General features: G+C 39.5%; 1 protein-coding gene across 1 annotated transcript; it reads left to right on the top strand.

Annotated features, from left to right (window-relative positions):
- Positions 1-3,635: 3,635 nt before the first annotated feature.
- On the top strand, positions 3,636-25,409 carry Smp_160600 (putative nuclear matrix protein; the record flags this gene model as incomplete). Its single annotated transcript, XM_018799178.1, has 7 exons — positions 3,636-3,992; positions 12,769-12,869; positions 15,230-15,451; positions 15,532-15,741; positions 16,667-16,811; positions 21,257-21,538; positions 25,329-25,409. The coding sequence occupies 7 exons, from the start codon at positions 3,636-3,638 to the stop codon at positions 25,407-25,409; spliced, it is 1,398 nt and encodes a 465-aa protein (XP_018650992.1).
- Positions 25,410-26,343: the final 934 nt, after the last annotated feature.

Genomic DNA, 26,343 nt, shown 5'->3' with positions numbered 1-26,343 from the left:
AAACCGCGACCTAATAAACCTGGAGTGAGATTCCGCTTTTCTCATCCAGTTGTCAATGACTAGAACGCCTTACCTTAACAAGTGGTATAAGCCCCATCAGTGAAAATTTTTAAGGAGAAGCCGAACCTTCAATGGGAATCGAATTGTAAGGACTGATAGGGGTTCGACAACCTACTATCCTTAGTACTGAGGACTGGATATGATTTTTGTCACCAGAACTTGGCTCACTGTAGATATAGACTGTTCTCCAGTCATTTCAGGCTACACCTATATCAGAAGTGATAGAGTTAGAAGTCGCAATGGAGGAGGCATAATATTATATGTTACGGACCAATTCCGCATAAACTCGATCATATCGGAGGCGCATGTAAGTGGTACGTGTGAGGTAGTATGTTGTACAATTAGGTCTAGAAACGGGTTAGTTACTATAGGAGGAATATATCGTAGTCCGTGTTGTCTCGCTGACGACTTTATCCTAGGACACGTCTGTTCTTGGAGTAAAGCAGAATCTTGTCTCATCGTTGGAGACTTCAATGCACCCCATATAAACTGGATAGAGCTCACAGCTCCAGGTAGGGGTTTCGATAGCGTCCTTCTATCATCAATTATTCAATGTGCATTTGTACAATGTGTCGTAAAGCCGACACATATTGACTTGGAACACAATCCGTCATTGATAGACCTTGTCCTCACACACCACTGTGAAGATGTCGTTGACATTCAACACCTTCCCCCACTGGTGAATGGTGACCATGTCGTACTTTCCTTTAAGTTCCGGATACATGGTATAAAATTTGCATTTGCTACACCCCGTCCTAATATCTGGAGAGCTAATACTTCGGCAATCAGGGACTATGCTATCTCGATTGACTGGTCGGTCGATGCCGATGGATCGATCGATGATGCATGGAATAGGTTTAAGTCTACGTTCGAATCCGTAACTCAACCGTTTATCCCATGGTCAGTACGTAAGCTATCACATTGCCCTCCATGGATTAATAAGGAAACCCGGAAGCTGTTGAAGCGTAGAAAACACTTCTGGGACTTGTTCTTGTCAACAGGTCAGGCATCATTTAAATGCAAAAATAAAAACCCGGAATATATGTAAAAAGACCATAGCTAAATCCCGTACCGCTTACGAACGACAGTTGGCATACAATAGCCGTACCTGTCCGAAGCGACTGTTTTCGTACGTTAAAAGGCGGACGAAACGTAGTGATGGTATCCCCCCGTTACTGTTAAGCGAAAATTCAGATTTTTTGACTGAATCTGATTTAGCAAAAGCTGAGACATTTGCAAACTATTTCAGCGAAGTCTACTCTACGTGTAGTGTTACAACTACTTGTCCCATTGACAACGAGATACCAGCCATAGGACCTATACACGTGACCGAGGATATTGTTCTTCCTTTGATAACTAACTTCAAACCTTGCAATATACCGGGTCCCGATGGGTTACACCCACGTTTGCTGTCATCGCTTGCGGACATTATCTCAAGACCGCTCACGACGCTCTTCAACATATCCCTTTCACGAGCTCAACTACCTAGAGACTGGAAAGACGCCATAGTTAGTTGGACGGATGGTATCTAACTACCGGCCTGTTAGCCTGACCAGCATAGTAGTTAAGTTACTTGAAAAATGAATTCGAGCTAAGCTACTGAGTCACATAGATTCGTATAATCTGTTAACTCCCGAGCAACATGGGTTTCGTAACAAGCTTTCATACTTAACTTACTCATTGCGAGAGAGGATTGGACAGCTGCCCTAGACAACGGCCAGTCTGTCGACGTGATATTCATAGATTTTAGCAAAGCGTTTGATAAGGTTTCACACTTAGGTCTTATGCAAAAGCTCTCGAGCTTTGGAATAACAGGTGCTATACAGGAATGGATAGGAAGCTTCTTATGTGACCGCAGACAGAGAGTAAGGGTCAATGGAACGCTATCCGAATGGAAACCGGTCAAAAGTGGTGTACCCCAAGGCACCATCTTAGGCCCTTTACTTCTGTATATTAATGAACTACCTTTGTTACTTAAGTCGTCGACATTATTGTTGACGATATTAAAATCTGGAGAACAATAAGAAGTGAGACTGATCGTTGTTATCTGCAAGCTGATTTAGACGAATTAGTTAGATGGGCTCATGATTGGGGCTTGGAAGTTAATTCCAGGAAGAGCGTGTTCATGAACATCGGGCACGATATTAGTTACCACTATACCATTAATGGTACATCTCTGCCACGCGTTCAAGAGCACAAAGACTTAGGAGTAACTATAAGTCACGACGTGAAAACTACTACGCACTGCAATGGGGCTGCTTCCAAGGGTTATCGTGCGCTATGGTCGCTTCGCAGAGCATTTAAATGCTTTGACGAGGATATGTTTCGAATTTTATATCCCACCTATGTAAGGCCACACTTAGAATACTGTATCCAAGCAGCTAGCCCATGTCTGATAAAGGATACTAAATCGCTTGAGCGTGTCCAGCGTGTGGAGACAAAATTAGTGAAGGGTCTTTCTAAACTCCCTTACGATGAGCGTTTGAAACGTCTAAACATTTTCCCCTTACCTTATCGTAGGACACGAGGTGACGTTATACTGGCATTTCGTATCTTTAATTATGATTTGGGTGTTATTATGTCTTATCTTTTTGCTCCCTCCAGCACTAATAGTCTCCGGGGTCATAGCAAGAAGGTTCAGAAACCGCGACCTAATAAACTAATGGTGTGGTCCCGTTTTTCTCATCGAGTGGTCAATGACTGGAACGCATTACCAGAACAAGTGGTATCAGCACCATCAGTGAACATTTTCAAGAAGAAGCTGGACCTTCACTGGAAGGAAATCTGTCAGGATTAACACAGGTTCATCAACCTACTATCCTTATTACTGAGGACTGAAACTGAAGACCGGAGCTGAACCGCGCTGTTCAAACCAGGAGTTATGTCGGTCGGTCAGTCCGGAGCGGAGTTGTCTTTTGGTGTTATTAAAGTGGGTTTTTGGTTTCATCGTTTTAATTGATGTTAGGATATTCTAGAAGACCCATCAGGTTTTTCTCTAGCTAAACTGAAGACAACTGCGGAGGCTATTGAACTAAAGTGAAGATTTAATCCTAACTAACAAAAATCCAGGGATAAAAAAAGTTTGATTGATGTTGCTTTGCGGGGACGTATGTTGCGCCTACTTGCGTCAGACTCCATGGACGATGTGAAAACGCTTTTGAAAATGGGTGTTGCGGCGGCCTTAGCGAGTAAATTCTTCTTTCAGCTCTTAGTTCCTCTACTAGATTTGTGCTCTGCGCCAACTCCATTTTTGCTGTTCGCGGATGTTTTTAACACCAAACCAATATCGCTTTGCGAAGAAATGTTCGGATTTATGGAGGAAACAATCATCACTTTGAAGGATGTATGTTTGCCGTCTTCTCATGGTTGTTGTAGGTACCCTTATTCGCTTCAGGAAGGAATACACTATTGAGAATGTGTAATGGTTCGTTTGACCACTTTTCCTCGAAATATATCTGTTCAATGTAGACCTTCTTAGACGCTTGTCAAAGTCACAGAATACTGTCTTTTGCGGCCAAATTCAACTCTTCCTAACGCGTTTATTTCCATTAGATGAAAAGTCTGGACTGAATTTTATGAGCAACTTTAACTCAGAAAAGGATATACTGTACAACAAAAATCCAGACCCAAGTGCTTTCAAACATCAGGTGTCTCACGATCATACATCTGATGATTTGGAAGAGGGGGAGATGACTGATTCATCTACTCCCTTAGAAGTGGATGCCGGTCTTTATGTTAAATTTTGGTCTCTTCAGGAGTTCTTTAAATCTCCGGCTTTGTGTTACGAGAAAGCTAAGTGGCTGCGTTTCACAAGTAGCACAGACACAGTGTTAGATGTATTTTCGAGTATTAAACTAATGGCAATAGAAGAAGGTGATATTTGCTCTCAGAGTAGCAGCGGAACATTTTCCAAGTACCTTACAAGCGAGAAAGTAAGTATTCTATTCATATAATTCACTGTATCAGTAAGCTAGTTAAAAGGATTTTGTTTCATAGCCACTACTTAATGGTGTTACATTCTCCCCAAATCAATAAGATACTATTAAATGAGACGTATTATTTCGATAATATAGTGCAACTTCCGGAAGATAAAAACGTTGAGTGCAAAATTGAGCCTCCGACCTCTAGTTGTCTCAACGACAATGGATTTCTTTTAAACGTCTTTTATTCTTTATAGTTACCAGGTACTGGACTTGAGAAAGGTTCAATCAATGTTTCTTACGTTCCTGGCCATCGTTCTCACCGCAAATAACAAACTAATAATTTGTTATCGGATGACACCAGTGGTTTGGTACATTTTCATCATAAATTATTCATTAGTCTATTAGATCTTGTTGGTTGTCCTGAAAAAGTTGTGATCGAGTACGTAGGTCTCAGTTACAACCAAGCTCAACATATAGATGTCCCGGTAATAGTTTGTGAAAACATATATAGAATGTTTTGTTATTGAATGCATTGGAGTGTGGAACCAACAATATACTTCATTCCTGAAAGCAACATGTTTACACTAGCCTGCTCATTGATATATTATTAGTTTGTCACTTAAGTATCATCAACCCTTAAACAGCTTTCCGTTACAGACTGTGGGGTTCTTCAAAGAGCAATTGAAACTTCTACAGCGTTCATGTCGAGGAGTAATGTGAGATTATTAGCACGTGAACTCGACTAATCCATGTTAATGTATCGTTTCCATCTGAAATCGATGCGATATTTGAAATATTTGCGTAGTCAGTCGTAGTGACACAGGTGTAATTTCTCGTTGTCCACCCCTAGATCTCCCGACCGTTGCTGCTACATTGACGTGGTGGTCGGGCTTGCCTATCGTGATGAACCAATCGAGCTATACTGGCTGGAACAATCGTTCCTCAAGGTCCTACCATGCCAGACAGGTCAGTTGAAGATCGGTAAGACTAAAGGTAACAAACCCAGGGTTCGAGGGCGAAGTCGTACTACTGACTGTACAGAGGTGTGACGGCAGTAAGGTGTTTCTTTCAGACAACCAGCATGACAGCGATGCTGGCTTCCCACTAGGAGGGGTGGGGTTAGAAAAGGTCGACCCTAAAAATGCACCCCTCGCCTTATCCCACGGATATCCGTCTCCGGCGGTAAGGTCCCAACAAGTACAGACCTAACATGAAAGCCACTCACAAAAAGGTCGAGTGTGTCCGGCTTCAAGCAGTTGTCCCTTAGGCACTGCAGTCACGCTCTCAGGTCACTTAGACCGCTTCCAATCCAATTTCCTTTTCAGGTACCTCTAGAAGAACCCTTCCACGGCGTGGGCAACCGGGAAGTGATAACTGCCCTCATACCTCTAACAGCATTCAAAATTACTGTATTCATAATCAATCTTCCTCTTCAATTCCTATTATTCCTCCGACCTCGACTTTCAACTCTGAGCTTCCTCTTTTGACTTCATCTTCAAGTGTCACCATGGCCAACGATTCTAGTGCGCGAAACACTGTCCCAGGTCTACTAAAACCTCGCTCCAAACTACACATTGGAGCCTTCAACGTACGTACCCTATGCCAAATCGGTCAACAGGCCTCCTTAGCTAAAACCCTAGAATCTCGTACCATTGATGTATGCTGTGTCTCCGAAACACGCATACAGGATCCTAGTGTGGTCATTCACTTGACCTCACCTTGCCAAAACGGAGAGCCGACGAGATACACCCTCCGTGTATCTGGCCACTAGGTGGCTAGCTCTCGTGCACTTGCAGGTGTAGGCATAGCACCAAGCACGAGAGCAGAACAAGCACTATTGGAATGGATCCCCGTTAACAGTCGCCTGTGTGCTGTCCGGCTAAATGGCTCCGTAAGAACTCGGAAGGATAGGGACACACGTCGTTGCCTTTTCGTCGTTTCTGCCTACGCTCCCACTGACAGCGGCCGGGATGATATGAAAAATGACTTTTACAGAAAGCTATCAGAACTTATTCAAAAAACTAAGCGCTCAGATATAGTACTCGTAGCAAGTGACTTTAATGCCCAATTAGATAGCTTAAGCCAAACAGAAAGACATTTAGGTGAGTATTTCAGTATTCCGACTCAGCGAATAGATAATGGTGATCATCTGTGGCAACTTTGCTCAGACAATCGTTTATTTTTAGCAAATACTGATTTTAAGCACAAAGAGAGACATCGTCTAACATGGTGACCCCCTTCACCAAACCAACGATGGACTCAAATAGACCATACTGTCATCAGTCATCGTTGAAGAGGTTCGATAAGAGACTGCTGCTCGTTCTGGAGTACATGATTACACTCTGATCATGCTTTGATACGAACACTCATTTGTTTGCGCCTCACTGGACACAGAAAAATTACATTAAGAGGATCCATTAGAATTGAACTGGGGGACGAGAAAGCCAACAGTAGATTCCAGGAACAACTACGGCTACCTGAGTGGTTGCGCCACAGGATTGGGCTGAGCTGTTCGGATTGTAACGTTGAAGCCTTTATAGTGTCTGGTTCTCCTATAGGGCGGGATTGAGCTGTACTGCTTGGGCTAAGCCTGGGCAGTGTCTGGCTCTCCTGTTAAACGGGATTGGGCTGTACTGTTTGGGTTGCCGCGTGAAAGTCTGGATGGTGTCTGGTTCACCTGAAAACCAGTGCAAGATTACCCTGGCCCACAAGGGTATATTATATAACTGTGATGCCCCCAAATGCCCTGGTACGGCCGAGAGTGGGGAGAGTCTGCTCTCCCTCTCGAAATGCTCTCACATGGCCACGCGAATATATAGCCTCTGCCAGGGAAGTCCTACTCACTGCCTTCTCGTGGCGAGGGTGTTGTTCACAAAAGTGAGAGGACGAAAAGCGAATGTCCGGCGCTTTAACCGGGTTGGTGGATGTGGAGGATCCACCTAGGGGAGTTGGAAAACCCTGATTCCAAACCAATGGTGCTTATGGGCTCCAGTATCCTGAAGGAACGAATGGCGTATGAACCAATTATTTGGTCACCGGCTACCATGGGACTGCATCTCCTCACGATGCTCCACTGCCTTGTGGACTAGACCTTTAGGTCAAAGGCTCGGGGTGTGGCCCCCTAAGAAAACCACCTGCTTCAGTCTGGGCACCTGTGCAGTATCACAGCCCTCACACAAATCGAATGAGATTTGTGAGGCGCGTATTTATCTGATGCTTCCTTGTACCAATATTTATGTGTTTGAATGAATGAATGAATGCCTAACAAAGACTCATAAACTGTAAACGAGAAAAAATCAGGCTGGCTTCAGACCTGGTTGTGGCTGCATCGACCACATATTCACCAATCGTCAGGTTTTAGAACACAGACATGCTTATCGACGTCGGACGATGATAGTTTTTCTTGACTTAAAAGCAGCATTTGACTCTGTAGACCGAGAGGTTATGTGTCAGTGTCTGTCATCGAAAGGTGTACCTCAGAAGTACATAAACCTTGTGAAGGCTCTTTATTCGAACACTACCAGTCAAGTTAGAGCTTATGGCGAACTGTCATCTGATTTTACAACCTCAAGTGGTGTCCGATAAGGCTGTCCACTATCCCCATTTTTGTTTAACTTCATCATAGACCTACTACTCGAAATAACGCTCTCGTCGACTGAATTTTCAGAAATTGATCTCCTTCCAGGAGGTCCACTTATCGACTTAGAATACGCAGATGACATAGTCCTGTTTGATGAGGACGCTGACAAAATGCAGAGTCTTCTGTTAGCACTAAGTAACAATGCCAGGATATTTGGAATGGGTTTCTCCCCCTCTAAATGTAAATTGTTACTCCAGGACTGGCCTACGTCAACACCTGAACTAATGGTAAGAAGTGAAGTAGTTGAACGCGTCGACAACTTGACTTATCTTGGAAGTCTGATCAGCCCTAATGGGTTGGTGTCTGACGAAATCTCAGCACAGATTCAAAAGGCTCGTTTGGCTTTTGCTAACTTACGTCACTTATGGCGAAGACGAGATATCCGTCTTTCATTTTTGGGACGAGTATACTATGCAGCATTTCGTCCTGTTCTACTTGACGGCTGCGAAACGTGGCCATTAAGAGTAGAAGATACTCGTAAGTTACTAGTATTTGACCACAGATGTCTTGGAAATATTGCTCGCATCTGCTGGGATCACCGGGTAAGTAATAGTGAGGTTAGATGTAGGTTATGAGAGAATGATGGTAAATCAGTTGATGGGATAGTAAATCTTTATCGACTGAGATGGTTGGGCCACGTGTTACGTATGCCTGAAACTGATTACGACGACGCGCAATACTGACTAGTATTGGAGATGGTGGGAAGAGAGTTAGGGGCAGACAGATCAAAACATGGCTTCAGTGCTTGAAGTCACTAATTTCTGGTGTGAGCCACGTTGGTAAATGCAGACTACTTGATTGGGGTTCGCGTGACTATTGTAACCAAAGTTTGGAGACTCTGAGTGAGATGACTCAGAATCGATCACAATGGTGTAGGTGTATACACTCTTTATCTTCCCTTAAACCTTGAGATTAAAATGGCTTCATATCTGTCTTCTTTCCTGTACTATTTCTTCATATACAGCCTTTCTTTTATATACCACTAAATTAACCACTATGAATTAGGTGTTCATCTTGTTGTGCTAATGAGGTTGTAGCTGACTGATCCCACCCAAATGCCCTGGTACGGCCGAGAGTGGGGAGAGTCTGCTCTCCCTCTCGAAATGCTCTCACATGGCCACGCGAATATATAGCCTCTGCCAGGGAAGTCCTACTCACTGCCTTCTCGTGGCGAGGGTGTTGTTCACAAAAGTGAGAGGACGAAAAGCGAATGTCCGGCGCTTTAACCGGGTTGGTGGATGTGGAGGATCCACCTAGGGGAGTTGGAAAACCCTGATTCCAAACCAATGGTGCTTATGGGCTCCAGTATCCTGAAGGAACGAATGGCGTATGAACCAATTATTTGGTCACCGGCTACCATGGGACTGCATCTCCTCACGATGCTCCACTGCCTTGTGGACTAGACCTTTAGGTCAAAGGCTCGGGGTGTGGCCCCCTAAGAAAACCACCTGCTCCGGTTTGGGCACCTGTGCAGTATCGCAGCCCACACACAAATGAAATGACGCACTCCACTAACTACACTGCTCTCATTTCTAATAGAAGAAAGACAATTTACATTATTATTATTATTAATCTTATTATTATTTACTACGTCGCTTTTTCACTCCCTTTATTCCCAAATTGTGTATCCTTCCTTTCCAACTTATGCAGTAGCTCGCCCACGGTGGAAACTCTGTCCTACCTAAACGATCTCCAGTCACTGTCTGGTTAAAAGTGAATGCTTCCACCGATTACGAATACTGAAGCAGTATTTCTGAAACCACGTACGCCGTTCAAGCTGGCTTCCTTCAACGTTCGCACATTAATGCAAATCGGACAACAGATGGGGCTGGCTGTCTTTAGAAGGTCTTAATGTTGATGTTTGTTGTCTATCCAAAACCCGTATTCAAGACTCTAGTGAAGTTCTACGAATTCGCTCTCCATCTGTCGCTTCGAAAAGCTTGTTTCACGTGCACTTATCCGGGAACTCTGGCATCTTCGTCCGGTCTTGCTGGCGTTGGTGTTGCACTAAGCGCTAGGGCTGAGGCAGCACTAATCGATTGGATCCCCATTAACAGTCGGTTATGTGCTGTTAGATTAGAAAGTTCCATCAAAGTGAGAAGAAATCGGCGTGAGAAACGGTGTCTTTTCGTCATCTCCGCCTATGCCCCGACAGATTGCAGCCCGGATGCAATCAAGGATGAGTTCTACCACCAGTTAACTGTTCTTCTCCAGAAAGCGCGTTCGACAGATATTGTAGTATTAGCCGGAGACTTGAATGCACAGGTCGGGCGTCTAGGCACAGAAGAGAGTCGTTTAGGTGGCCGATGGGGACTTGTTGGTCGCAGGACAGATAACGGGGATCGTTTGCTGCAACTGTGCACAAACCACAACCTGTTTCTGGCTAGCACTAACTTCCGGCACAGTCATCGCCGGTGTGCCACCTGGCGTCCTCCCTCTGCATCTCAAGCCTGGACTCAGATTGGTCACATCGCGATCAGCTACCGCTGGCGTGGTTGTGTACAAGACTGCCGCTCCTTTTGGAGTACCTATCTGGACTCTGATCATGCCCTGGTCTGCGCCAATTTCACCTTACTTTTCAGTGGCCGAAGGATTGACCGTCATCAACGGATCGATGTTAGTAAACTGGCTGCAACTTCTGTTGCAAGTAAGTATCGAGCGGAGCTAGCTTCTAGGCTAGCTACCATCCCACCGAAAAGTATAGATGAGCATTGGTTGCATCTTCATGACGCCATGAAAATGGCGAGTAATGCCGCTTGCGGCTTCGCGAAACGTCCCGCTTACAAGCACTGGGTCTCTTCTGGCTCCTTACAACTGACGGAAGACCGTCGGTCTACTCCGGGTGACCGTGAGTTTGGCCACAAACGAAGGCTGTTACGTAGTGAAATTGGGCAAAGCTTGCGTAAGGACTGAGAAGCCTGGTGGTCGGAGCGTGCTAATGAGATGGAAGCAGCAGCTGCATCTGGTAACTGCCGGAAGCTCTTCCGACTCATCCGAGCCACTGGCAGCAAGAAGTCTGGTGTGAGTGAAACAATCTAGGAGGATGACGGGATGCCAATCACTAACATCTCTCGACGTCTTGGACGATGGGTGGAACTTTTCGAAGGGCAGTTCAACTGGCCTGCTGCTCCAGCAACATCAACCAGTTTGTCCTGCCCCCCATGGCCGGTGACGACTGATCCACCAAACGAGGCGGAAGTCCGCAAGGAACTCCAACTCCTGAAACGCTACAAATCACCGGGCTAAGATGACTTAACTCCGGAGGTCTTAAATATGGTGGCGACTTTCTGGCTAAGGAACTGACTGTGTTGTTTACAAGGGTTTGGGAGTCAGAAAGTGTTCCAAGATCATGGAATGAGTCGATAGTCGTCCCTATCTTTAAAAAGGGTTCACGTTGTTCCCGTAATAACTATCGGGGGATAAGTCTACTTCCGATTGCGTCCAAACTATTGGCTTCTATCATTCTTCGTAGGTTGTTTAAAACCCGAGAACGATTGACTCGCGAGGAGCAGGCTGGTTTTTGTTCTGGTTGAGGATGCATTGATCACATCTTCGCCCTCCGCCAAATGTTAGAACACCGTCATACTTATCGCAGGCCAACAGTCGTAGTGTTTCTTGATATCAGGGTTGCCTTCGATTCGTTGGACAGGACTGTTCTCTGGGATTGTCTATTGAAGAAGGGTGTGCCTGAGAAGTTTATTAACATCTTAAAGGCCAAGTATACGAACACCTCAGGCAGAGTGAGGGTATACAACCACCTTTCTCCCTTGTTTCATTCGAGCAGCGGGGTTAGGCAGGGTTGCCCGGTCTCACCATTCCTCTTCAACTTTGCCATCGACGACATCCTGGAAACAGCTCTGATGGACGTAAGTAATGGCGGTGTGGATCTGCTGCCTGGAGAACGACTTCTCGACCTCGAGTATGCGGATGATATTGTCTTACTGTGCGATAATGCCCAAGGCATGCAATCCGCACTTAATCAGTTGGCAATCAGTGTCCGCATGTACGGCATGTGCTTTGCACCCTCCAAGTGCAAAGTACTCCTACAAGACTGGCAGGATTCTCATCCTGTACTCACCCTGGATGGTGAGCAGATTGAAGTAGTTGAGAAGTTCGTGTATCTAGGTAGCTACATAAGTGCTGGTGGTGGCGTGATGAGATCGATGCACGTGTAGTGAAAGCCAGAGCGGCCTATGCCAATCTGGGCCATCTTTGGCGCCTTCGTGATGTTAGTCTGGCTGTAAAAGGTCGGATCTACAACGCGTCGGTGAGAGCAGTTTTGCTCTATGCTTGTGAAACCTGGCCTCTCCGAGTTTGAGGATGTTAGACGTCTCTCTGTGTTCGATCATCGTTGTCTCCGAAGGATTACTGACATCCAGTGGCAACACCATGTTAGTAATGCGGAGGTTCGGCATAATGTGTTTGAGCTCAGTGACGATAGTCCAACTGGTGTCACCATCTTGAAACACCGACTTCAGTGGCTTGGACATGTTTTACGAATGTTGTCCCAGAGACTTCCACGTCGTGCATTATTTGCCGACTCTGGGACTGGTTGGAAAAAGCGGAGAGGTGGTCAGTGTATGACATGGTGTCGTGGTATGAAAGAAAGCTGCAAAGGGCTGGCTTCTGTTGGTCCTTCACGACTCCCTGGCTGGGGTCCGAGAGATGGTGCAACACAGTGGCTAGAGACGTTATCAGATATGGCTCAGAATAGAAGCCAGTGGCGATCCTGCTGTAACCTTCTTTTACTTCATAAAGAATGGTTCTTTCTTAACTGAAAGAATCTTCCGGTTGTACATTTCAGTCCCCCTTATCTTTTCATCCTTTCTCTTCCTATTTTCATTATTTTGTGTGGCGCATATGTATCTGGTGCCCTTTAGTACCAATATGTTTGTGTTTAAATAAATAAATAAATGACTGATCCCTAGATCTTGATTTGAAAAATCATTCTGTACTCACCATTCTGATGCAGTGTGACAAAATTTTCCGATGCACATTTCCTGGTTCTTACGTTAATGATATTGTCTGACGACCACTTACCTTTTTTTTGTCTGGTCAGTGAGCAATAATTTTATTTTTTATACTGCTCGTGACTAATTCATTCCGGCGGTGTCTGAGCTTTCTCAGTAATTTTATTTATTTTAGCTGCTGGATTTGCAACTTATGGATCCTAGTTTCCGGCGGTATATAATTGTTCAGCTACTAATCCTGTTTCAATATTTAACAACTACAGTTAAATTTAAAACGTAAGTCGAATAGTTTTCCCTCTCTTTTGCACAATGTTTTGTGATATCCTTCAGTTCCATAATCAATTTTCAATGATATATTACAAATTCCCTTATTGTAAATGCAAACAACACATAGATAGACAATACTGTTCACAATTAAATCGTCAGGCTTGACTCTAATATGCAGTACTATTTATATGCATATTTAAAAATATTAGGCCGACCTAGGGAGTTTATGAGTCAGTGATAACAATGAAAGAGACCATATAAATAAACGCAATAACTAAAGATAAAAATTGGCAGTGCGATGAATGGCGTACTAGTTGTGATAAGAATAAAAAAAGCTTAAATCAATATCTCACAATACAAAGTAGTTCAAAGACTCGGAAACAAAGTCGAAATAACAATAAAAACATATTGAGATAACGTGATGAGAAGTTTTCAAATAATTCAGTGAGTCAACCAGTTGCAACGTAAAACCTGGTATGTACGTGCATCAGTTCAAGCTGTCATACTTTATTACACATAAATGAAATTGTCAAGCCGAATTCTAAAGTAGTAGAGGTAGTAACAGTATTAGTAGTAGTAGGGAAGATTCGGCATCGAAGATATGATCCAAGAAAATATGCATTAGTGAAATAAAAACACTGTTCAAGTTTACTGTACTTCTTTGGTACACTTATTAATGTCAGACATTGCCACAGAACCTCACGATCGGCCAAAGCGAACGCCGCTTTAGTGTCGATGAATAAAACTGTCGTCGAAAAGTTTTTCTATATTCCAGAACCTGTTTAAGGGTGAATATTTGGTCTGTACATTCACGTTTAGGTCTAAAATAAATCTAGTTTACTCAGATTCTCTCTTCATGGGTTCTAGCTAGACGTTGAAGTATTATTGAGGTTAGTATTTTAGACATCATCTTAGGTAAACTGATTTTCCTGTGATTGTCACAAAAGGATTTTTGTCCTTCCTTACAGACTGGGACGATCGGCAACCGTGACCAGTCAAATGGGATTATGTCCAGTTCCCAGATTTTAGCTAAGATTTCAGTTAATATAACTGCTAAGACTGAGCCAACGTCCCTAAAGACCTCAGGGGTCAGTCTGTCAGACCCTGCTGCTCTCCCTCGCTTTAGATTGCTTATGGCATTTTCAAATTCTCCAAGAGTTGGAAGACCTACATTAATTTGCCACTCAAATTATTTGGAGATAGTAGGTAACTCGTGTGTGACTGAAAACCAGATGAAATGTTTCCTAAAGTGTTCTGGCCATCTGTCTTAATCGCTGGATTGAGTGTGAAAAGTAGCCCTATTTTATCGAGATGGGTTTTTGTAAAGTGTATCTATTCATCTTTGTCCGTTGTTCTACATAGAGATTTTTACTTAAAATGATTTTAGTTGTTTTATACAAAAACGTTTTCCAGATGTTGAATGGTTTCTTGGCGTGGCGAAATTTTTCTTTAACGTTATTTTTCATATGTATTATGTCTTGTGAGTTTGTTTTCATCTAAATGGTGCACGGGGTTTCTCAATTAAGATTGTTAGGTTTGTTTTCATCCAGAGTATTTCAGTATATTTATTATCTACCAACTAACAAAAGTTATCTTGTGTTTACAATAGTCCTTCCTGGTCTATGTAATTAGCAAGTGTCAATAGAATAGGCGTCTGAGTGTCCCAACTTATCTTTCGTTTCAAAATCCAAGAAAACTTTTCCACAGTCTAGTTGCTTGGTTTTTAGTATCATGGCCTGTCACTATGATTGATTCTTTTATTCGTTATTTCAATTCGATAACTTTGCGCTTTATTTCATAAGTATTTTATTTTTTGTTAGTTTACCTTACTATGGAAAACATCCTTTATGATAGAATACACTCTGATATCAGGTTTGCGTAATGTCTAGTTCGTATCTTATTAATAATTGACAGTAAAAAGCATTCATAAAGCTCTTACTCGTTTGCAGTTGTGTTTCAGGTGATGTCCATTGTTCACAGAAATTTATTTTTTAATGACTAATCATTAGTTGTCAGGAGTTTATTTCACTTATTAGGAATGGAAATAATTTTTTGTAATGAGTTTAATTAAGCTGTTTGGTTGTGATCTGACAATATGTTAGCGCCAGCTTTTATATGGGCATTTTCCTCAGCATAGAGTTGGTATAGTGTCAAGTGGCTCGTCAATCAAAATCATATCAAACTCCTTTGCCGATTAATTTTTGTTCCTAAAAGGATGATTTCGAAATCGGTACGCTATCGGCTGTCCTAAAGCGAACAATGCCCGAGATAAATTTTGAACAAACTTCCTTGTTATCATACATTTGTTTGCCTTCAGTAAGCATTTAATGTAATCATTCAGTAACTGGTATTTTTCCCGTTCCCCTTAGAATTGATCAAGTACTTAGTGAGGATCAGCGCTCTTGGGTTAATCAAAGACATGAAGTAGTGTTACGACTGTTATCCTCTAATAGTCCAAACAATTCTTCGGGCGGTACGTTTGTTTCTACAGTAGAACGCATTCTGGAACGTGAAAGTTATTGGAATAGATGGAAGAACGATGGATGCCCTTCATTCATACGAACTCCTGAAAAATCTAGGTTGTCTGTTAGGCAAGTTCTACTTCTTGCGAGAAGTTATTTTATTTGGGGAAAACGTTTGACTTATGGTAACTTCATGTCTATCCTTGTAGGAAAAGGCATATAAATCCTTTAGTTACTCGTACTGGTCAGAAAGTTTATCGTTTTGGTAATCGAGAGCTAGATAAACTATGGAATGTATGCCCGGATAATTTAGCTGCTTGTCGGGACAAACGGCGAGTTTTCAATCCAGATCTTCATTCGTATTTTCAAGATGCTATCATGGAAATGGACCCAGCGGAAAAAGTTGAAGAGGAATACAAGTAATTTTTTTCATGATATGGCCTCAGTCTTTGAATTACTAATGTGTCGTTCAATATTTGTATTATATATATGCAAATGTCTCGCGGTTATATAAACACATAAGTATCGACAAAGTGGAGTTGGATTTGGTGGCAGTTTAATTTAGAAGAGGCATCAAAGAGAAGTTAACAAATTATGAGAATAAAAATCAGTGATAGTAATTATTGGTAGTAAAGCAATAAACATGCAAAGTCTGAAACCGGGAATAAAGAAGGTTCATATGACATTATCTACTACTTGTGGTATCTGTGCCGGTGAGGTACATTCCGATATATATTTCCTTACCCGCGTTTACAGAGTGCCTAGCTTCCTAAAAAACTTACAAACTAATATTGGAGGCCTGATGGAAGTATTTAAATTTTCCTGAAATATCTAGAGTTCATAACCAGGTTCAAATCTTTCATGATAGTCCTAAGGATAAAATGTATCGCTCAAGTTTGGATTGAATTTTCTACAACTTTATTATAGGATATTAGTTTCAATGACTTATGGAATCAGAGTTGTTCAGATATATTTGCAAACACTAACGGTAGCACGTAAAAAACCTGATTGATTCGATTTTATAATTTTTCTGTAAATAGATCATTTTGATCTTCACAGCCCCTCTAAAAATTCAAAATAGATTATGTTGCATAAAAAAAACATAATTTCAATAATTATCCAGTCTACCAACATACTAACCGGGCATATATATATATATATATATATATATATATATATATATATATATATAAGCAACGTATTCCTGTTGTTGGTGAAATTTTCTCAATAAATTAATGAAGCTAAGAAAATGCCAAACATTTTGTGTTTAACTACCTTTTTAAACTTACCTTAAGATGTACGAGATTTATTTCCTAGCAATTGTATGTTTTATCCATGTCTCAGATCGATTAATAAAGATGAATGGAGCTGGCGTGCTCTTCGTTTTCTTTCAAGAAAGTGTCCACATTTTTACATCAACTGGAACCCCCCTGGACGACCTGTAAAGGACTATTTATCAGTTATTCTCACTGAGAAAATTCAATCTGAGGTTAGTTATCTTTAGGCTATGCTCCAAGGACTAAATGCACTTTTTAAAACTAATCGATGATCATACAATCCATGACTGATATATTTCTTCCAGGGGTTAGCAGTTACAGTTATTCCCGTGGTGAAATTTATGCCTTTCACCTGATATCCATGGTCTTGTTTGATGTGGGGTGTTGTCTGTTTTTAAAAGACAATAAGGTTTTAAAGGACTAAAATGTAGATTAGTTCATAATATTCATGGAAGAATATTGAGGATTTGTAAGTGAACTGGTTTGTCTAACGTGTCTGCATTCATGTAGTCTCATATTCATCATGTTCATACTAAGTTTGTCAATAAAACTGATCTAAAAAGATATAACTTTCAAAATCTGTAAACTAAGTTTCTTCTGACTTTGGTGTTTTACAATTTTAAAGTAAACTATCCAAACATTTTGATCGTCTCGTACCTCAAGAATACATTTATGGGTTGAAAGGTAAACTAACCTAAAACAACATTTTCCTATTGATCCTTGCAGTTTCTGTGATATTCTCGTAACCCGAACTCATACACTGTTCCAAATCAGTTGACATTATGTTCAGTGTTGAATTGCATCTCCTGAAATACCAGTTTTTCATAAGCGTTTTCCGGAAGAGTTAGCGCTCATCAGTCTTCTGTATTTGCATTGATATTTCATCACTGAACAATCATTTATGTTCCTTCTTCGATCAACATGATTTTCGGGTTTAATATCCCTATATCTACATTGACTTCCTCTTACAGTACCGTTAAAAAGTGTGGCGATATGAACATATAAACATTTGTTCCACGACCTACCCGTTTTAAATGTGACTCATATGCGTCAGGTACTGGTTTATGTACTTTGATCTACATACAGAGCAAGGGCTTAAAGTACTACTCGACTGGCCCCCAAATGCCCTGGTACGGCCGAGAGTGGGGAGAGTCTGCTCTCCCTCTCGAAATGCTCTCACATGGCCACGCGAATATATAGCCTCTGCCAGGGAAGTCCTACTCACTGCCTTCTCGTGGCGAGGGTGTTGTTCACAAAAGTGAGAGGACGAAAAGCGAATGTCCGGCGCTTTAACCGGGTTGGTGGATGTGGAGGATCCACCTAGGGGAGTTGGAAAACCCTGATTCCAAACCAATGGTGCTTATGGGCTCCAGTATCCTGAAGGAACGAATGGCGTATGAACCAATTATTTGGTCACCGGCTACCATGGGACTGCATCTCCTCACGATGCTCCACTGCCTTGTGGACTAGACCTTTAGGTCAAAGGCTCGGGGTGTGGCCCCCTAAGAAAACCACCTGCTTCAGTCTGGGCACCTGTGCAGTATCACAGCCCTCACACAAATCGAATGAGATTTGTGAGGCGCGTATTTATCTGATGCTTCCTTGTACCAATATTTATGTGTTCAAATAAATAATAAATAAATAACTACTCGACTGGCCAAACTGAAATTGTTGGAACTAAGATCCGAATCTGTGGCCTATTGTCTGAAAGTCGAGCATTTTAAATCCCGACCGTTGCTGCTACATTGATGTGGTGGTCGGGCTTGCCTATCGTGATGAACCAATCGAGCTATACTGGCTGGAACAATCGTTCCTCAAGGTCCTACCATGCCAGACAGGTCAGTTGAAGATCGGTAAGACTAAAGGTAACAATCCCAGGGTTCGAGGGCGAAGTCGAGAAAGCCAACAGTAGATTCCAGGAACAACTGAGGTCACACTTAGGCAGTTCTGAAAACGAGACTAACCCAGATGTTGCTTGGAAAGATATGCAAACAGCTGTGAAAACAGCAGCGACATCTATTAGTGATTTGAACCATAATGTTACGGAAAACCAGTGGATTTCTTCTAAGTCTATTGTTCTGATGGATTCTCGTAAACTCATCCCATCAGGCTCTGAACACGATGAAGAGCGAAAGCAAATCAGGTCTAGACTAACCAAAATTCTACGGAACGATCGCCTTCAAATGCCCTGGTACTGCCGAGAGTGAGGAGGGCCCGTCCTCTCCCTCGAAATGCTCTCACATGGTCACGCGTATATAGCCTCTGCCAAGGAAGTCCTACTCACTGCTTTCTCGTGGCGGGGGTGTTGTTGGACGTAATTTCATCAGAGTAGTCTCAATCACTGTTTGTCCCAATATATTAGAAAGGATCATAATCATCCTGTGATAATCATAGAGGGATTATTTTGACTAATATAACATCTATACTACTAGCCTCAATAATTATCGGGCGCCTAACAAAGACTCATAAACTGTAAACGAGAGAAAATCAGGCTGGCTTCAGACCTGGTTGTGGCTGCATCGACCACATATTCACCAATCGTCAGGTTTTAGAACACAGACATGCTTATCGACGTCGGACGATGATAGTTTTTCTTGACTTAAAAGCAGCATTTGACTCTGTAGACCGAGAGGTTATGTGTCAGTGTCTGTCATCGAAAGGTGTACCTCAGAAGTACATAAACCTTGTGAAGGCTCTTTATTCGAACACTACCAGTCAAGTTAGAGCTTATGGCGAACTGTCATCTGATTTTACAACCTCAAGTGGTGTCCGATAAGGCTGTCCACTATCCCCATTTTTGTTTAACTTCATCATAGACCTACTACTCGAAATAACGCTCTCGTCGACTGAATTTTCAGAAATTGATCTCCTTCCAGGAGGTCCACTTATCGACTTAGAATACGCAGATGACATAGTCCTGTTTGATGAGGACGCTGACAAAATGCAGAGTCTTCTGTTAGCACTAAGTAACAATGCCAGGATATTTGGAATGGGTTTCTCCCCCTCTAAATGTAAATTGTTACTCCAGGACTGGCCTACGTCAACACCTGAACTAATGGTAAGAAGTGAAGTAGTTGAACGCGTCGACAACTTGACTTATCTTGGAAGTCTGATCAGCCCTAATGGGTTGGTGTCTGACGAAATCTCAGCACAGATTCAAAAGGCTCGTTTGGCTTTTGCTAACTTACGCCACCTATAACGAAGTTGCTAACTTTTGGTCTGAGTCATGTTGAATAATTCGGACTACTTGATTGGGGTCCGCGCGATTATCGTAACGAATGGTTGGAGGCTCTGAGTGACATGACTCAGAATCGATCACAATGGTGTAAGTGTTTACACTCTTTGTGTTCCCTTAAACTATGAAATTAAAATTGCTTTATATCATTATACGCAATCTTTTTTTGCATATTACTTCCATTGAAGTAACTACTATGTATTTAGTGTTCATTTTGTTATGCTGATGAAGTATGGCAGTATGGACCGATGCATATATGTGCCTAGTCCTACGTTCTAGATGATTGACTGAGCGTTTTAAATACTGGGTTACCATTCCGCACGCCATTATTTATGTGTGCTTCTGTTTCGTACTTCATTCACAAGATATTCCATGTCACTGTAATCTCATATAAGTCGTTAATTAATTCATGTTATGCAGGAAATTTTCGGATCGTTTAATAAATCTCTATTGTTATCACTAATGTCAACAGTTTTGAAAGCATAATCATCATTCATCGTTAACACATCTAAACACGTCTTAGGAATTTGTCAACGATAGCATTTTCAACAATGGGTATTCACAGTATAATGTTATACTTAGTTGTTTTCTGTGGTAAATATGATCAATACAGCAAATATATTACCATATAGCCCCAGTTATAAATATCTTAACTTTGTACTGTGTTATGAATATCTCATCCAAAGTTTCATTAGTACCTACAATCAGAAGTTTAAAAATATTTCACCATCACTACTGTAAAAGAAAAACAATATTGCCATCAATTTCAGTGTCTTAGATCTTTTCGAAAGGTCAAACAGATATCAAGTTTGTTTTTAATGCTTTTCCACTGCTATACTCTGTGCTATATTTTTAAAAAACAAACAGATATCGTCAAGGTTTGAAGTCAATCAGATTGTCTCTTCGTTTTATAGGAAGCCGCAAAAGTGTAACAATATTGTTTACTTCGGATCAGTTCAGTAAAACAGTTCATAGTTTACGTTATCCAGAATGTTAATTACAGGTGAAATAAATGCAGGCCCAGCAGCCTAACAGAAGGCCATCGTTGTCAACATTTAATTAAGTTGTAAGGTCACGAAAACTCAAGTTTAGATTTTAATTATACATGTAAACGTGTTTAAAATGAAACAGCTTTAATTGTTCTTTTATCAGAGGAATCTCAACTTCAAGAAAACAATAAAGTTTATCACGAAATAAAACTGACTTCTTTTTCAATAAAAACCATTTACATTATTTGAAACTGTATAATCACGATTCTTTAAATATAAACCATATTGTTAACGTAACCTCAGTAAAATGTAATGTCGTTTCACCATGAATGTAATGGATGACTTCCGGTAACTAGCGGTAACATTTTTTCATTTAGTCATTCATTTTTAAAACAATTTATCCTTTTTCCTACTGGTCTTTTTCCTTTTTTAGGAGGATAAAAAGGGTTCCACTAATAATGTTAATGATTGTGACAATCGTCGTGGCTCTGATGGTACTACTGGCGACTCTATACCCAGTAAACAACCCAAACTGGAAGAAGCAGTTGATTCAACAATACTAGACTCTACTGTAAAGTCTTCCAGCTTGTCACGTACTCGATCAGTTCCAAGTACCAAGCAGTTACAGGAACATACTTCAACCAAAGGTCAAACAAATGCCAAGTCATATGGTAGTCCAATGAGAACTCGGTACCGTGATACATTGACATCAGATGTTAGTTATCTGTTATATTTACTAACCATTCTCAATCTAATTAGTACAGCATATGATTTAAGTTTATTATTTCATGAAATCTATTGAGTGCGTGACACTGTGAATTGATTCCCCTAGAGTCTTTGTTCTTTTATGTGATTTATTGCATAAACTATTCTGTAGTAACTATTACAAATTCCTAATTTTAAGGTTGCGCTTGCATTTCAAGTGAAAATATACGATTTTATAGGAAGCGTTTTAAAATGGTGAGAATTTCATGTTTTCAATACGTATGCACAAGTAACTAGACATGTGAAAATTGTCAATATGCATTACACGACATCCTTACTTAGTTTCAAGGAACCGATTGTTACGTTCTGTGAAAATATTTTCGTATTGATCCCTCATCAGTCAAATATGCCTAATAGTTTTCTTCTTATGTATCCCAAATAACTTTTAAAATTCAATTCTCAAATATTTTATTACATATTTAACTTTTGACTCAGTTGACTTGATTTCTAGTAACTGATATTTTAGAACTATGTAAAGTCAACCTTACTGGGATCCAACAATGATTAAGAAATAGTTATCCATAATTCACTAATTACATCTGAATTGCTTAAGCCGATACTCAACACAGACTTAAATCTATGAATAGTTGTTTTAAATGTTTCCTAAAGCAATTTAACATTATACATTTGTGATCATTTACAAACAGTTTATTTTCTGTATGCATACGTTGGAGACCGAAATTTCAATCTAATTTGATTGATAGTTTAACTGTATTTATACCTTGTTATGTGTATTAATCAGAATTCGAGGCATTTAAATGACTCGAAGAAGTATAACTGTCATATCAGGTCTTATTCAGATTGAACTCTTTGACCAAGTATAAATTATTGTACTGGATAGTTGGAGTTGCATTTTATGGGAGAGCTAATCAATTCACAATAGGTGGTGCGTATTTCAGAAACTCAAATTATCGATACGAAAAAATAGTTTTCTTTTATGATTGAAATCTATAAATATATTCTTTATAGTTAGTAACAACTCGATACCGTTGTATTATCCTTTCACTCTTTATGTAGACTGCTCACTAACTGGCCGGAAAAAATACAGTGGTACGATAATAATTGTATTAAGATAACATATTCTTGTGTCTTAGTGATTATTTAATTATTTGGTGCCTATGTGTGTTTTTAACACTAACATTTTAAATTTTTGATGTTTAGTGTATAACAAGTAGCATATATTAATAAAATGTGCTAAATAGTGTAGTAGTATTACGCTTTGTTTTTATAGCGCTAAAATTCTTTTAAAAAGTTATTTTGTTAGTTTTAACAATAATCTATAAAGTGCTGACTGTAAAGAAAAAAAACAAGCATTTCTGTTACCGTATTAAAAATACTACTTTCGCGTTGTGTGATAAACAAACGCCATTTTATTGTATATGTAAATGTTTACATAACATTAAGTTATTTTGTATGTAATATTATAGAAGCTTATAAAGAACTTTATAAAGAAATTATTATCATTCATCATTTGTATGTCAGTAGACTGTTTATGAAAATTACTTTGTAGTCAAGAATTTCTTTATTTACCATGCTGTACGCTGATTTGTTACTTTAAATCAGTGTAACTGAAAACTTGATCAGTCGATCAATTAAGCGGCGATATTTCAATAGTTTATTGATTACACAACTTTGTAGTAGTAGTAGTAGTAGTAGTAGTAGTTTTACAGTAATTTTTCCAGAGATACTGTTTGCCTGTGCTTTAACTACCGTTAGAATCTGTGATTAAGAAAGTAGTGAAGGTTTTGCTTTTGATTTTCATAAGAGTATGCATTAAATAGATAAACCTTCACAATTGTCTTGGGATTTCATGAAAACGTTCCTTAGTGTATAGTTGTAAATAATGTGTACTTTTAACCAAAAGCGTTCTAGTTTTATTTAATCTTCTGTATACGGAATTTTCTTGTGTTCTGGTGTATTTTCCGACCCCATAAACGCAGCCAAGGTTCATGAGAAACGATAGTGCTTCGTCCATCATAAGTTAAAAATTAGCTTTATCACACTTGTATTAGCGTTCGTCGAATTAATCCCTTACAATTTAACTTTAACTTGTCTAGTATATATATTAAGGAGATATCAGTTCTTAATTTCACCTGGTTAAATGCACTTTAGGTCATGTAAAATCAGATGACTGGTTACTATTTTAAGTATAAATCTTGCAATCTTCATGATGAAAATAACACCAAGTGCCTAATTTGAAGTACACATACCAAAACTGTTAGGTTGATATTGTCAATGTAATATTAAGTGCATTAGTTAACTAATAATAAGTAAGCTAACAAGTAGCCAAAAAGAAACGAACGTCGATGAGTGTGACAAATTATTGGGTACCAATGAGTAATGTATCCAGGTAACATGGTATACTCATCATAGAAAAATTATAATTCTCTATGACTAAGATTTTACTTTGTTCATTTTCCGTTTCGTCTACTGTGAAAATCGATTGCATTCATTGATGTGTTGCTTTAATCGTATATATGTACTTCAATAACCCAAGCTACTTGATCATCATTATGCTATATCTCAGATTCAGCGGTAATAAAATTGATTTTCCGGATTATTTTTTCTTGTTTTGGTCTGATAATGATAGTTCAATAAGCAATGTCTTTTTGTTTGTAAGTAGAATCTGCTTTATCCATGCTCCAGATAATTATTACCGTTTAAAGTTTGAGTGTTACCTCTTATAGATAATGATATATGTCGTTATTTCTTCGTTGTCGTCGTTCAAACTCTTGCATTAACTAGCTGCAATAGAGTTAAAAAGATCAAGGTTCAATTACTACTATGAAATTAATCTTCACTTCAAAATAAAACGAGATGCTTATCTAGACTATAGTTTTGCAACTGGACAAATATCTTAGATTTTTTGTATGGTTTATATACACAACTAGTTACAGTCTACTAGAACTGAAGGTAAACAATAAAATTTAAAACCATTTCTTCATCTAAAGTTTCTAGTTGATTCTTATGGAAGTATGTTCTTTTTTGATACAAGTATTACTTAAAATTTTACTTTTTTAGTCTTCTCATGAAATATGCATAACAGTTAACCAACTAGTTACTTTGAACGCAACAACACTAAAAAACCTTGTCAATTATGTAGAGCTAGATTATCATACAGTATTCGAATAATTATTCTTCGTTAATCAATATGAATTACACAATAATAATTGAAGTCTTCTTAAAGTATAACTTTTATGAGTATTCTTGTTTTTCATGACAGCAAACGTTTACTTCCAGGTTTTATCCGTAAAAAACACTAGGATTTTGGATATGATATTAAAACGAATCGATCTAATTAGTATACTTCATGTGCTGTCTGTTAATTTTTAGACTAACCTAATGGAATTTACAAAATCACTTAACATAAAATGACTAGTTAAATGTCTACTAGTTTTACGTACTGTGTTGAATCACCATTCTTCCAATTATTAATTTATGTCAGTTTTATTCACAGTTTATAGAGATAAAATGCAAAGAGAGTGTTAATCCCGGAGTTTACATTTGATTCAAAACAATATCAACTAATGTTTTCTAAGTAAGATACATAATATGTTCTAGGCAAATGAACTAAACATACTCAAAAAGACGTGATATAGGTGTACTCTTATTTTATTTGTTCTTTTTAAAGTAATGAATTGATGAAAGCATATTTTAATCGTTTATTTTGATTTCTACGTAATTTAATGACATATTTGCACTTATGTTTCTTGTCTCCATTTGTCAAAATAACTTTTCAGGATGGAGTTGATACAGCCTCAGGGAGTGATAATGATGCCAACGGTGATAATGATGGTGAATCTGATTCCATCACTGAATAACTGTGTGCATCAAAACATTGTGTTTGTAACTATAAACCAAAGTTTTGTCTCATGATTTATAAGTAGTATATGTAGCTGCGCAAAAATAAAATTTTTTGTTTCACCTAATTTTTGTAAACTTGTGTCTTTATTTTTACATCAATTCACGCCTAAAAAAGTCATTGTGAATATTTATCATGTTTGTGAATAAATGTGTATAGTTATCAACAATGTTTTAATTTGCTTGTTTGTTTTTAAGACTGATGTTATAGTTGGTTATAATTCTTTTGCATTGCATAATTTTTACAAACAGTAGCAGTTCATACCTAATTATAGACATCATATCAGTACCACTTAAAGAAGATAGGGATAAAAAATCATACCAATTCGCTGCTGCGATGAGCTGTTACATGATTTCATTCAAAAGTACCATTATACAATTCAACCCAATGCGATGTGTACGAGTAACTCTAATCAGTTTGTGACTCATATAAGCGTATTTCATTTGTTATTTGAATTGTCTGTCACTAGTGTTTTAATCTTTCGTTAATTATTAAAACATCTTTGTGTGCTGCACACGTTACACCTGGTTATAAGTATTACGCCAACCAGCACGGGGTTATCTTCTGCGCTAAATTATTCCTTCTATCTAGATTGGAACGCTTGTTTTTTGACATTCTGTGCTATTTAAAGAAGTGGTCGGGTATCATTGAGTTTGAAAGTACACACTCTTCCGATGTACCAAATCGTAGTATAGTGATTGCTTTGTGACGAACTTATACAGTGGATTCGACTGGTGGTTGGTAGCACTATTTACGCGAAGAATAAACTTTCATTAACACTCGTAGTCCTCAGCAATAGCAATAAATCTTTGGAGATCGTTTATGGAACTCTTTACATCTGTCATATGGAAATCCTATCAGCCGTATTATACTTTCCGTTCATCATAATGTCT

The sequence above is a fragment of the Schistosoma mansoni genome, chromosome 3, assembly GCF_000237925.1.
Source record: "Schistosoma mansoni strain Puerto Rico chromosome 3, complete genome".
In the NCBI taxonomy this organism is placed as follows: domain Eukaryota; kingdom Metazoa; phylum Platyhelminthes; class Trematoda; order Strigeidida; family Schistosomatidae; genus Schistosoma; species Schistosoma mansoni.
This window is presented reverse-complemented; position numbering and strand designations above follow the sequence as displayed.